Genomic DNA, 12,500 nt, shown 5'->3' with positions numbered 1-12,500 from the left:
CATTTAGTTCTATTTAAGTTCTCTCTTAGCTTACTTATATAGTATAGTATAGTATGTATGTATATATATATATATATATATATATATATATATATATATATATATATATATATATATAGACGGGTTTCCCGTTTACCAACAAAACTAGATGCGCGCGCAGCCGTGAGGCAGAAGACGCTTGGTGGCCGTCCACAACAGTTATAAACTAAACCTAAATAGTCGGCTGCTGTAAGCTATAATCGGAATTTTTTTGTATACCCCTGTTGTCTCAATGATAATAACATCTCATTTGAGACTATAATTCAGAGTTTGCCGTTCATTTGCATAATTAATATAACATTGTCTTTTTTGGCGAAGGCATGCATTCCGTTTAATATTGAACATATTGAACATTCTCTAATCATCGTGATTTCGAATTGGTGCAGTTTTCAGCACAAAAACTCATTTTATTTTTTTCATGAAGAGCACGCTCTATGCTGTTCTATGCTGCTTTCTGCCTCTTAGTTGTGCACGCATGTTTCCGTGACGTTGCATAGAAATCCATGTCTACTCTTTTGATCCCGTGAGGGAAATTTGGTCTATGCATTTATCCCAATCCTTACTTACTTATACTTTACTTATTATAGTTTAGCCTAGCTTAGCTTACCTGTATTTTACTTATCATAGTTTAGCCTGACTTAGCTTTACTTATCGGGCTGTATTTTGGGTCACCAGCGCATGGCGTAATACTCGTGATTCACCCGCGGAAAGTTGAATTCGGTATTTTGCACGTTTATTTTTTAAGCATTGCGCCTAGGGGTGTGGCAATTAACAACCTAGGGAGGGACCTGGCGCATTGTCTAAAAATCGCTATCATACACCACCTAAACCTGGTCAGAAGTCAATGGCGAGTTGTTCATATGCTATTTTAAGAGCTCATGTCAACAGTCATATTGGCAGGTGCACGCACCATCCTTCTATCATTCATGAACGCACACCAGCGCACGTCCATGCAAAGCATTAAATTGCACGATTACAATGGGAAACATAATTAAAATAAAGATATTACGAAATACTGTACATCTCATGATGAGTAGTTATTCACCATCATTTGCAAATTGGTAATGACGGTTAAAAGTGATTAGGGGAGAGGCGAGAGACATGTATGGAGCACAGCTGAAGACGCACTGTCACGAGATATAAGCAACTCCTGCAGGATAAATGTTGTTTTATTCAGTCATTTGAGCAACATTAGGGTAAGTGTTGCTTTTTCCAGCCTATGTTTTCGATGGTAACCCATTGTCAGTCAATAGTGAAAGTAACTGCATATAACTGTCTTGTCGTTGACTGACCCCTTGGTGAAGTTAGTTTCACTTTGCCAATGAGTTCAAATAATAGATGAGTGCAAATGCGTGAAGGCTATGCTAGGTTTTAGTAAAGCATGGTTTAACATATCGCGCGTTGCGCCGTTAAAGGGAATGACAGATGTCATTCTCATTGGTTTAAAATGATGTTACGCCCCAAACACACCCATATGACTGATTAAAAGACCTAGGAACACCTTGTTACGCCATGCGCTCCACTTTTGAGAACGAAACCCCTCCCAATGTGAACTGGGCATCCTACTAAATTTGAATAGACTTTTGACGAGTGACGATGCACTTTAGAATGTCATGATAGGGCCCATCATAGTTTAGACTGACTTAGCTTACCTGTATTTTACTTATCACAGTTTGGCCTGACTTAGCTTACCTGTATTTTACTTATCATAGTTTAACCTACCTTATCTTATTTTAGCTAAGCTTAGTTTAGCTTAGGATCTCATTCTGATATCACCCGTCCATACCTGGTGTCAACTTTACCTGCACAGTCTTACAAGGTGTGTGTGTGTGTGTTTGTGTGTGCTTTCAGATGATCACTCTAGGATTACTCTGCGTTTGGAAAATAGCCAAGGAACATCAGACTATATCAATGCCAGCCCAATAGTAAGGTTTTGCTGTCTCTCTTTCACACACACACTCACACACACATACATACACACACACTCACACACACAAACATACATACACACAAGGAAACATAAACAAAGGACACATTATGAAACTGCTAAATTGTTGCACTCCCTCTCAATCTCCCTCCTCCTCTCTCACTCTCCCTCTCTCCCCCTCTCTCTCCCTCCCTCTCACCCTCTCTCTCCCTTAATCCCTTTCTCCCTCTCTCTCCCTCCATCTCTCTCTCTCTCCTTCCCTCTCTCTCTCCCTCCATCCCTCTCTCTCCCTCCCTCCATCCCTCTCTCTCTCCCTCTCTCTCTGCCTATCTTTCCCTCTCTCTCTCTCTCCCTCTGTCTCCCTCTCTCTCCCTCTCTCTCCCTCTCTCTCCCTCTCTCTCTCTCCCCTCTCCCTCTCTCTCCCCTCTCCCTCTCTCTCCCTCTCTCTCCCTCTCTCTCCCTCTCTCTCTCAGATGGACCATGATCCGCGGTATCCTGCATATATCGCTACTCAGGGGCCTCTGCCATCCACAGTGGCTGACTTCTGGCAGGTTTGTTCCTAATAGAGCTGTCACTTTACGTTCGAAAATCGATTGCACAATCGATTGGACCAAACAACACAAGTTTCGAAAACTAAAATAGGGAATCGATTTTAACCAAATATGTACACTATTCATTTTAAACGAATTAAACAAATAAAAAGGATAGATGTAACAAAATTCACAAACAAGAATATAAGAATATAAAAGAATTCCGAAGTGCAGTAAGCATTGCGAAAGCTAAAAAGAAAATTCCCACCAATTTTACGCACCGGAAACAGCTGTTTCAATCAGCTGCTGTTGCAGCTCGTGTTTTGCCAAAAAATGGAGGACAACGCTATCAACCTGTGCGACATGTATAGAGACAAGTGATAGGCCCTAATAACTTGAGGAGTTCGATGTGGAAGTACTTTGGATTTTTGGCATATCAAACTATAGAGAAGAACAAAGCGGTAGGCTATGCAAACTGTGCAATTAAATCAAGTTCTAGGTAGGCGAAATTTGTTTGACATTTCTAATCGTAAACACAGACACAGCTACGTTGAAACCTGCTGTCATGTTTGTCACTGATGTAATGGCAGTCCACTCGGCTTATTGTTTTTCGAGAATGTTGCACTCCTGTTTGTCATTGTGCACACAACTTCACGCCAATAATTCATCAGAAATATTGCTGGCTTGCGTCTACAAGCGCCCTCTTTACGTTCGTCCTAATGCCTGTTAGTTGTTTGTGGATTGGCCTATGTTTGGCGTTGAAAATGGAAACGTCTTTAGACATAAAAAATCGATTTTACAATCGATTCAATGAACACTTATGTCTCAAAAATCTAACAGGATTTTTTCACAAAAGTGACAGCCCTAGTTCCTAATGGTCTTAGTGTGTGTGTGTGTGTGTGTGACCCCCTTGACTGAAAGTGAAATGTTTGTGTGTGTGTGTAACGGAGGTGAACTGAGCTAGCATGCTAGTTGCCTGTGTAAATCACCACACCCCTAACCTTAAAGCGATGGTTCTGAGTAATTTCACCCTAGGGTCCTTTGCACCATGACCCCAAGCCAAACACCCAGAACCTTTTTTCCCTTGGTCGAACCCTGGTCGAGTAGCGCTGTCAGAAACGAATGACGTTCTGCAGTCGTGATGGAACCAACTTTTATCTCGTAAATTACCCTACTAATAATGCCCTGAATGGTACGAAACTTCTACAGTAGTACAACTATGACCTTTAGTCCAATAACGAGGCATTAGAAAGTTTGTAAGTGCACCAGGAGTTTATTTAAATAACACTTGCCTCTGCATCTGCTACTATACCGCTGCGTCAACGTTTCTTCTGTGATTTGGGAAAAGCCCGTAAAAGTCCTGGCAGGAAGCGATTACATCAACGTGTTTACAACTTAGTGTTAACTAATAATTGTTGCAAACTGGACTACGAACAAAATATTAGTGCATTCCTGGATCTACATCCTTATGCATGCTTCCTGCCAGGACTTTTACGGGCTTTTCCCAAATCACGGAAGAAATGTCGACGCGCTACTCGACCAGGGTTCGACCAAGGGAAAAAAGGTTCTGGGAGGGTGTTTGGCTCGGGGTCATGGTGCAAAGGACCCTAGGGTGAAATTACTCAGAACCATCGCTTTAAGAATGCTTCTAACCGCTGAGTTGGGAGCCGGGGCTTTTAGGATTAGAGCGTTCCACTCCCATGCCGGTGTGTGTGGAGGTGGCGGGTTCGAGGGCTGTAAGCGGCGGACGAATTACGACCTCTGTTACATGTGTGTATGTGTGTGTATTTGTGTGTTGCACCTCACTGAAGTATGAGTGTGTGTGTGTGTGTGTGTGTGTGTGTGTGTGTGTGTGTGTCTCCTGTAGATGGTGTGGGAGAGTGGTGCAGTAGTAATCGTGATGTTGACGCCGCTAACTGAAGGTGGAGTAAAACAGTGCTACCACTACTGGCCTGATGAAGGATCCAACCTCTATCACATCTATGAGGTAAACACACACACACACACACACACACACACACATACATACACATACACAGACAACCTCTATTACATCTATGAGGTACACACACACACACACACACACACACACACACACACACACACACACACACACACACACACACACACACAGACAACCTCTATCACATCTATGAGGCACACACACACACACAAATCCTCTATCACATCTATGAGGTATACGCACACACACACACGACCCACTCTCACTGGTCCGAGGCCTGTCTGTGGAGGAAAAGGAGGATAATCATCCCTAGCCTTTTAAAGAGAATTATACAACAAGTGGGTTCTATGGAACTATTTATTTGTTTCTAATTGGCAGAGACCAGAGCCCTATCTATAAGCCTCTATATATAACCCAATATATATCTAGCCCTATCTATAAGGCTCTGGCAGAGACATTCCATGAGTTGGAATATCCACTCGAATTTCCAATTCAAAGGAGCTTTATTAGCATGACTGTTTGGATTGTTGGGACTGTTGTTGCCAAAGCCAGTGTTACAGATAACACAGTAGTGTCACAAAAGAAAGAAAATAGACATACAGCAATGCACTCTATGGGTTTTATTTTAATGGTCTAAAACGGAAGTGTCTGCGCAAAACGCAAGTCACTTTGTGGGCGGATCGATCTTGGGCGCTGATGCTATTTACCGGCGGGATAATTGACTGTTGCGCCCGACGCAAATCTAAAATGGGGTGGTATGAAGTAGCTACATTAATCATGGGTGTGGTTTGGGCGTAATGTGCAATAAACCAATCAGAGCGTCATCTCACATTCCCTTTAACAACAGGCACGCTTGTTCCATAGCTGATTGCTATTATGGTGGCGTATTTGCCAGGCGCAGCCAAGAGCGTTCACATCGCTATAGTCACTGTTCAGTTGGGAACAGTTAGCTATTGATTTTTCCTCTTGACAAAATGTAATACAGAATTGTCACAAAGACATACTTTCCGATGTTTTGTGATCACTCTCACTGAATCACGAGGTTATGAATGCATGGTGATATTTTTGCTATGTACAATGTAATCTAACATTACCTCCCTATCGACAATGCATATCTTCTGTCAGTTAATCTCTTTTCTCCCGTGCTGCCGCTGGGGCATTTGGGTTAAATGGCATCGGCATGCAGTTCAACATCACGTCTCCTTAAGTCCTATAATATTTCCTAATTTATGTCATCAACACATCCGTTATTCGTGAAAATGTGTACGCTAGATTTATGCCTATTTTTTCACATCTTAATAGTGATAATATTTTTCTTTGAAATTATGTATGGTTTACAGAAATGGGAACTACGTTGTAGAGAGAGGAGCGAAGTACGCGTTGCGCATCACAGGCGGCCAAGCATGGCTCCTTACCATCAGGCAACTCAACAGTTTCCAAGTTGACCTAACTTTCAACTCTGCACAGTATCCCATTAACTGCATGACAGTAGGCTATTTACAATATTTTCTGTAAAATAGAGTTTGTAAACACGTTATCATCAACTTAATGCACGCACAACATTTGTTTGAGCAGGAGAGAGAATAACAATGAATGGATGCAGCAACTACAGAAATTGTAGCCATACTTGCTGCTTTCTTGTACTATCTGTGGTTGCTGGATAACAGCACATAAAAAGCTGATTAAGCTAATTCACTAACTCAAGACTTCAAGGCCATCATGGATATAAAATGTTTTTTGAAAATAACGAAAGGATGGAGGGAACATAGCAAAGCTTGGAGTTATTTCAGATGGGCTACAACAAGGTAGGCAAAATTATGATGCTTAAAACCTTAGCGCAGCTGGAATAATGCTTAGGTTGATGTTAAAGCGCACGCGATGTTTAATACACAACGGTAAATTGGGACAAACCTAAAGGTAACTTTAGGCTGTATAGGGTTGTATAAAGTTGTCCAAATTAATAGGTCGTAATTAGGCGTTGTTGTTGTAAAGATATTGCATGTAGATGTTGTACTACAGTATATAGGCTACTAAATATTTAGGTCACCAATGCACGAACAAAACCGGGAAATGGACAAATATTATCAAGGCTTTGAATGTTTTGGTGTGCAAAGCATTCATTAATGCAGGCCTGTGGTCATGCATGCGCTCTTAAAAATAGCATCTGCATTTGCGCCACAGACTTTAGACCAGGGAGTTCCTGGGGCCTGTACTACGAAGAGGGGTTACTGGCTTATCTGGGTAACTTCGAGAGTAACTTGATCACGTGTGGCATAACTTCCCGATTAACCCGTACTACGAAAGGTGGATATGTTTTTACCTAGGTATGCTGCCATGGCAATTTACGCTGCATCTCAAACCTGCTCCGAGCAGGTTATGTTCTTGGTTAACCCGAGGTTTCCGTTAACCACACCCTTTATAAGTACCACCCCTCCACTAACAATTCGAGACAATGTCGGCGTACCTGGATGATCCATACGACATCGGAGCGCAAATCGTGAGGTGCTCTCTTCGAGGGGTTTTAGAGACCGCCATATATATATATATATATATATATATATATATGAAGATATAGATTGTCAACCGAGGGAATTCGTTATCTTTGTCAGATGATCTAGGCAGAAGTCTCTAATGTCACCCGTCATAGCAATGCCTTTACGTGGACATTCATTTATTCCATCTAATCGGTGATGCTGAACATCTGAGCAAGAATACTGTATTTACTGTACTGCCTTACAGTAGTGTTCAAAGACACCTTTTTCTTGTTAGCTGTAAAACAGAGGCCAAGTGAAGGCAAAAAGCATACTAGGCCTACATGTTTTCATAATTAAGAAATATTAATGCAAGTTATGACTATATAAACCACTATTCTGAATAATGTGTTTGTGTTTCATTTTCACCTGCTGCCATGTGCGTTTGGCAATGGTTAGGCATACACTAAATCAGTCAATGGGGGCTACTTAAACATTCAATTATCCTATTACTGTAATCTATATGCCCACTTCTGAATTGTGTTGCATCTGTAGGCCTTTCTATGAACTCAAAATAGGCAATTTAATTATTTCAACTCATTTCATACATTCCGCAAGCTATTAATCCGCCGTAACACATATTTGAAGACTATGTGGAAAAAAAACTTAACTTTTAGGCATTTAGGCTACCCGATCTGCAATACGTTGCCAACATCCTTGCCTTGCTTTGTTCACTGCCGACGTATTTGATTTTTGTCGTAGAGTGGGTTTTAATTCCTCATAACTTGGCATAATAATTGTGCATTCCTCATCCGTAAAATAAGGTGATCGCGTCATCATTGAAAGTGGTGACTTGCGCTGCAACCCGCCCCTTTTATGTGAACGCGCACAAACTCCAATGAGGTTAACCCCGGCTCAACAAATCAACTTCATAATCAGCGTCGTAGTACCGATTAACACCACTTATGATAACCAGGTTTTGTCAACCCCGGTTTAACAAAGTAACCCTGGGTTACATCTGGGTAGGTTAAGCTCCCTTCGTAGTACAGGCCCCTGGTCTGTGGCGGAATTGTTTTCTTAAACTGCAAAATATCAACGTTTGCGCCGGAACCGCCCCCGTGGGCGCAATCGAATTCCATAATTTAGAGGCATGTACCTGTGGAGGGAAAATTCCAATATGCGCTGACTGCAAAATGGGAAAGACAAAAGCGCAAGTATACAAAGTCAATTGCGCTGGGACGCAAGATAGAGCCGTGTATCTCTCTTTCTTCCCCCTTACCTCACTTGTACTATACCCTTACCAGTCATCAGCCATCCTTGTGTTTGGCCCTCATCTTACCTGAAGTCCCATCCCTACGACTGCCCTATCCTCGCCTATTGCTGTCCCCCTGCCCGGATTCCTGGCCCTTAGCGACCCACCACTTGCCCTATGACAACTCCTAATTCCCATGGACAATCCACTTCCTACACTGGACTATTTGAACTTTCTGACCCTAAATAGGATTCATGCATTATCATACTGGATATGTAGCCATCCCACCTCTTTGTAACATACACCTCAGGTGGCTTTAAACACCATGTTCTATTCTCTTTCTCTACACCTAACTAACTTATTCATTTATCATGTAAACAGACCTTACTGTTCTGTACTGACCCTAGGCAGATGGGTCAGGCCTTTGAGTCGTGGATCTGCTCGTGGTTTCTTCCTACATGTATTTCCAATTCTAGGGAGTTTTTCCTTGCCCCTGTTACTCATGGGCCTTCTCTGATGGTTTAACACTCTGCATTGATGAGGAGGAACAGACAGTCAAGCGGGCAGAGAGTGCATCTTCATCCAGGTGCTCTAACTGGACTGTATCGGAAAGAGCATCCAGCATCCAATACTGCAGGATTTTTATGTCACCATTAGAACAACCAAAGGGCAGCTATATTGGATCAGTAGCTATGCCTTCGGGCTCAATCGTTTCAACTACAGGGTGAAAATGGCTGTCCTTATTTCACAATGTCTTTCAACGAAGATACGAAAAACCACAAAGACCCATTGGAGAGGGATCTGGAATGTTGGTTACCTAGCAACCAAGACGCTGTCTATTGAAAATGGAACTATTTTTTGATGCGTAAAAACGAAGCCTCCTCATGCCCCTCATTGATGTGTGTGTGTGCGTGTGTGTGTGTTTCAGGTCAACCTGGTGTCAGAACATGTGTGGTGTGAGGACTTCCTGGTGCGGAGCTTTTACCTGAAGAACATGCAGAGCAACGAGAGTAGAACCGTCTCCCAGTTCCACTACCACACCTGGTTACCTAGCAACGTACCGGAGACTCAGAGCCTGCTCGACTTCCGCAGGTGCATACAGTACACACACACACACACACACACACACACACACAATATACTTTATTTGATTCCACTTTACAAGTCAAGTTACATTAGGAACACACACACATTTATGTTTACATGTATTCATGTAGCTGTTGCTTTCCTCCAGTGGCTTATATTGAGGAGCATTCAAGCTACATAGCACAGGGAGACCTTAGCACAGGGCTCCCCAAATAGTTTAGCCCAAGGGCCTAATTATGTCAAGCATGCCAAAGCATTCAGGATACACCCACAAACATTTAGGAATTTAAAAATAATCTGACCAAAACAAAATCCCACCTACACAGATATTAATATGCATTTCTACTGGCATACTTCCTAGTGACATAAATGGAAAAAATATGAAGGGAAAAAATCATGAGACGCACATATCTAGGCTGACATAAGAAATATGCAGATATGATCACATCACACTTTCCCAGATATGGGTAGCCCAAACTGTCCTGAAAAAGGATGATATAGCTGGCCATTACAATGACCAATATAACTAGCTTATCTCAGATTAACTAGCTGAATGACACCACTGACCACTTCTGCATAATTTCATGGAGTGCTGAAATATACACTTTTTTTTACCTTTTCTGAACTGTGAGACTCAGCAAATGCTTTGTGGTTGTTAATTTATTGCAATATTATCTAACTATTCTGCCCTACAAAGGCAAAGTGCAGTAACTACATATTTGGTCAAAATTGAGTTTAGACTGAAAATGGGCTTCATAACACCTCCTTTGTCTTGTGACAAAAACTCTTGGTCCAACTGGGTCCCGTTTTAGAGAAATCACTATGTCAAATTTGCAGTAACTATGAAATCCAACCTAATACCGAGGCTAACCGCAGTGTAGATACTACGTTCTGCCTGTGTTTACCTGGCTTTGACGCAGATACTGCGGTCTGCCTAGTAGCCCCATCCAAAACATTCCATCACACACACCACAAACATGATAGCTGCTAGAAATATATTGTAAATTGACACAAACATCATGGCACAATCCCGAGGAAAAACCATGGTGGAACTTGCTTTGAAACGCAAGTATCCAAACAACGGTAAGGAAGATGGATAACATATGAACAACTAACCAGTCAAATAACACCTACATCTATTAATTATCATAAGCCTCGCACTAGGCTACTAGCTAGCGAGCCGCTAGCATATTAAATCATTTTAGCCTACCTGCTCCCTTGAAGACTGTAGCATCTATCCAGTCTGGAAATGCTGTCATAATCCAAATACGATCCCGTTGCCTTCATTTCTTAAGCTATTTTCGTTTCAGGCAGCTAGTCCAATTGTTGAGAAGTTAACAAGATTACATTTAGTTAGTCGACTGGAGCAAAGTCACTGTTAGTTTAGCATTCTAGTGCTAGCCGATCTCCTGAGGAGAGCCGTGTAGCGCCTGCAGCCTGCAAGGAAGGACGGTCTTGAATTAAATGTCACTTTATCTCGGTTGTTTACTTCTCATTACACACGCTACATCCCATGGTTTAGGTAAAATATCGCGTTGTCTAATTGATAGCCAATGAAGTTCAAGCTGAAAGGTCATGGGTTGCGAAACGACCATCGAGATCAGTCGACTTCTTCCGTTCATATCTTCTACTCTCAATGATTACATTGGCAGTCACTTATTTTGACGTTAATAATTAACGGTTAGATCTAGGTTGGGATTTAATTGGCAAGAGTATTTTTTCTGTGTAGATAGGCTACGTTTCCAATATTTGCTTTGCAGTTGTCACTGTAGGATAAAATTATAATAAAATGAATGTCACTGACAGCCAGAGGGGCTGGTCTCAAGTCACTGACGTGACCCAGGGCACACGATCTCATGCAACAACATAACTTTTTTCTCATGCAAACGCATAGGCTAAGTTTAATTTTTCTGATATATTTATTTAATAAAATGGTAACCCTGAATTTCTTACGCTCTAGGCCTAGTCCGCACTCGTACAACGTTTAGGCTACTCACTGTGATGCGCATATCCTACCGTTTCAAATTGCAATAGCGCTTCCTGCAGGACCAGGAGCGCACATTACCAGCATGCCGTGTTTAATATGCTTTCTGATGGATTCAGGGTTGATGGTGTAACTTCATGGGAGCAGGCTACACAAAGAGTATATTCTATTCTAATAAATGTTAACAATTGCCTACATAGTCATTGATAGCCTACAGCCTATTATATAATATCTTAATATCTAATTCTAGGGAATTCTAGTTCTATCTATTAATGCACATAGATATACAAGATGAATACAATATCTGCATACTAAGGCTTTATGAGAAAATCATATTCTTCTTTTATGATTTAGCAGTATGTCATGAGAGAGCCCCCAAACCTTCAGATAGTGAGGATGAGACGTTGAGGAAAGAGTACCTCCAAAGCTTGTTTGCCTCAATGGAGGCAGAAGTTGAGGACAACTGTGATGAGGAGGAGGATGATGATGTGGATGAAGGGGATGAATGTGATGTGACGTATGTGCCAGAAGATGAATGTGATGAGGAAGAGGATGAGGATGGTGGTGATGATGATGTTAAGAGCAGCATTAATTTTCAAGAGGCATCTTTGGCTGACAACCAAAAGGCCCCACAGATTAGAAAGCCTTGTGGCCTAATTAAAAAGTAAAATAACAGAGAGCCAGAGGAGAGTAATTTGGGATGCATACTGGAAGATGACCTACTCAGATAGGAAAAGCTTTATTTTCCACATGCTATCGCAAGAGCAGACTAAGCAACACACCACAGGGGGCCCAAGCACACGCAAGCGGTCACACAAATATCACCTTCATGATGACGCAAGCGGTCACACAAATATCACCTTCATGATGACCAGGGCCAGCGACATGAGGTCTGCAAATTTATGTTTTTATCCACCCTAGGATACCACCCAAAGAATGATTGGCTGATCACGACTATTTTTGGTAGTACTGACTCCTCAGGTCTAGCCCCACCACAAGAGCGGAGGGGAAGGCATGCCCCCAGCAATAAGATGGACTTGACTCCCATGTTCAAACACATAGAGTCATTCCATCCGTCAATAAGCCATTATAGGCAAGAGCATGCCCCAAACAGGAGGTATCTGCCCAGTGACATTAACATCCGGTCAATGTTTAAAGATTACAGGCAGAAATTCTTAAACGGCTCTTATGAAACATACAGGAAGGCTGTGAAGGAGCTAAACATCAGCTTCACAAAGCTGGGGGAGG

The 12,500-nt window shown here is 42.0% G+C and overlaps 1 protein-coding gene across 1 annotated transcript in view; it reads left to right on the top strand.

Moving 5' to 3' along the window:
- The window catches only part of LOC143139469 (receptor-type tyrosine-protein phosphatase N2-like), a 67,322-nt gene that overhangs the window by 48,020 nt on the left and 6,802 nt on the right, over positions 1 to 12,500 (top strand). Inside the window, exons 17-20 of the mRNA XM_076300057.1 lie at positions 1,891 to 1,964; positions 2,440 to 2,517; positions 4,364 to 4,483; positions 9,111 to 9,274. Coding sequence (XP_076156172.1) covers positions 1,891 to 1,964; positions 2,440 to 2,517; positions 4,364 to 4,483; positions 9,111 to 9,274 — 436 coding nt within the window. The remainder of the gene's footprint in view (positions 1 to 1,890; positions 1,965 to 2,439; positions 2,518 to 4,363; positions 4,484 to 9,110; positions 9,275 to 12,500) is intronic.

The sequence above is a fragment of the Alosa pseudoharengus genome, unplaced genomic scaffold (assembly GCF_046254945.1).
Source record: "Alosa pseudoharengus isolate Yale_2024_CS ecotype anadromous, Long Island Sound unplaced genomic scaffold, YU_APseudo_1.1 YU_APseudo_1.1_scf_22, whole genome shotgun sequence".
NCBI classification, from domain to species: Eukaryota; Metazoa; Chordata; class Actinopteri; order Clupeiformes; family Clupeidae; genus Alosa; species Alosa pseudoharengus.
This window is presented reverse-complemented; position numbering and strand designations above follow the sequence as displayed.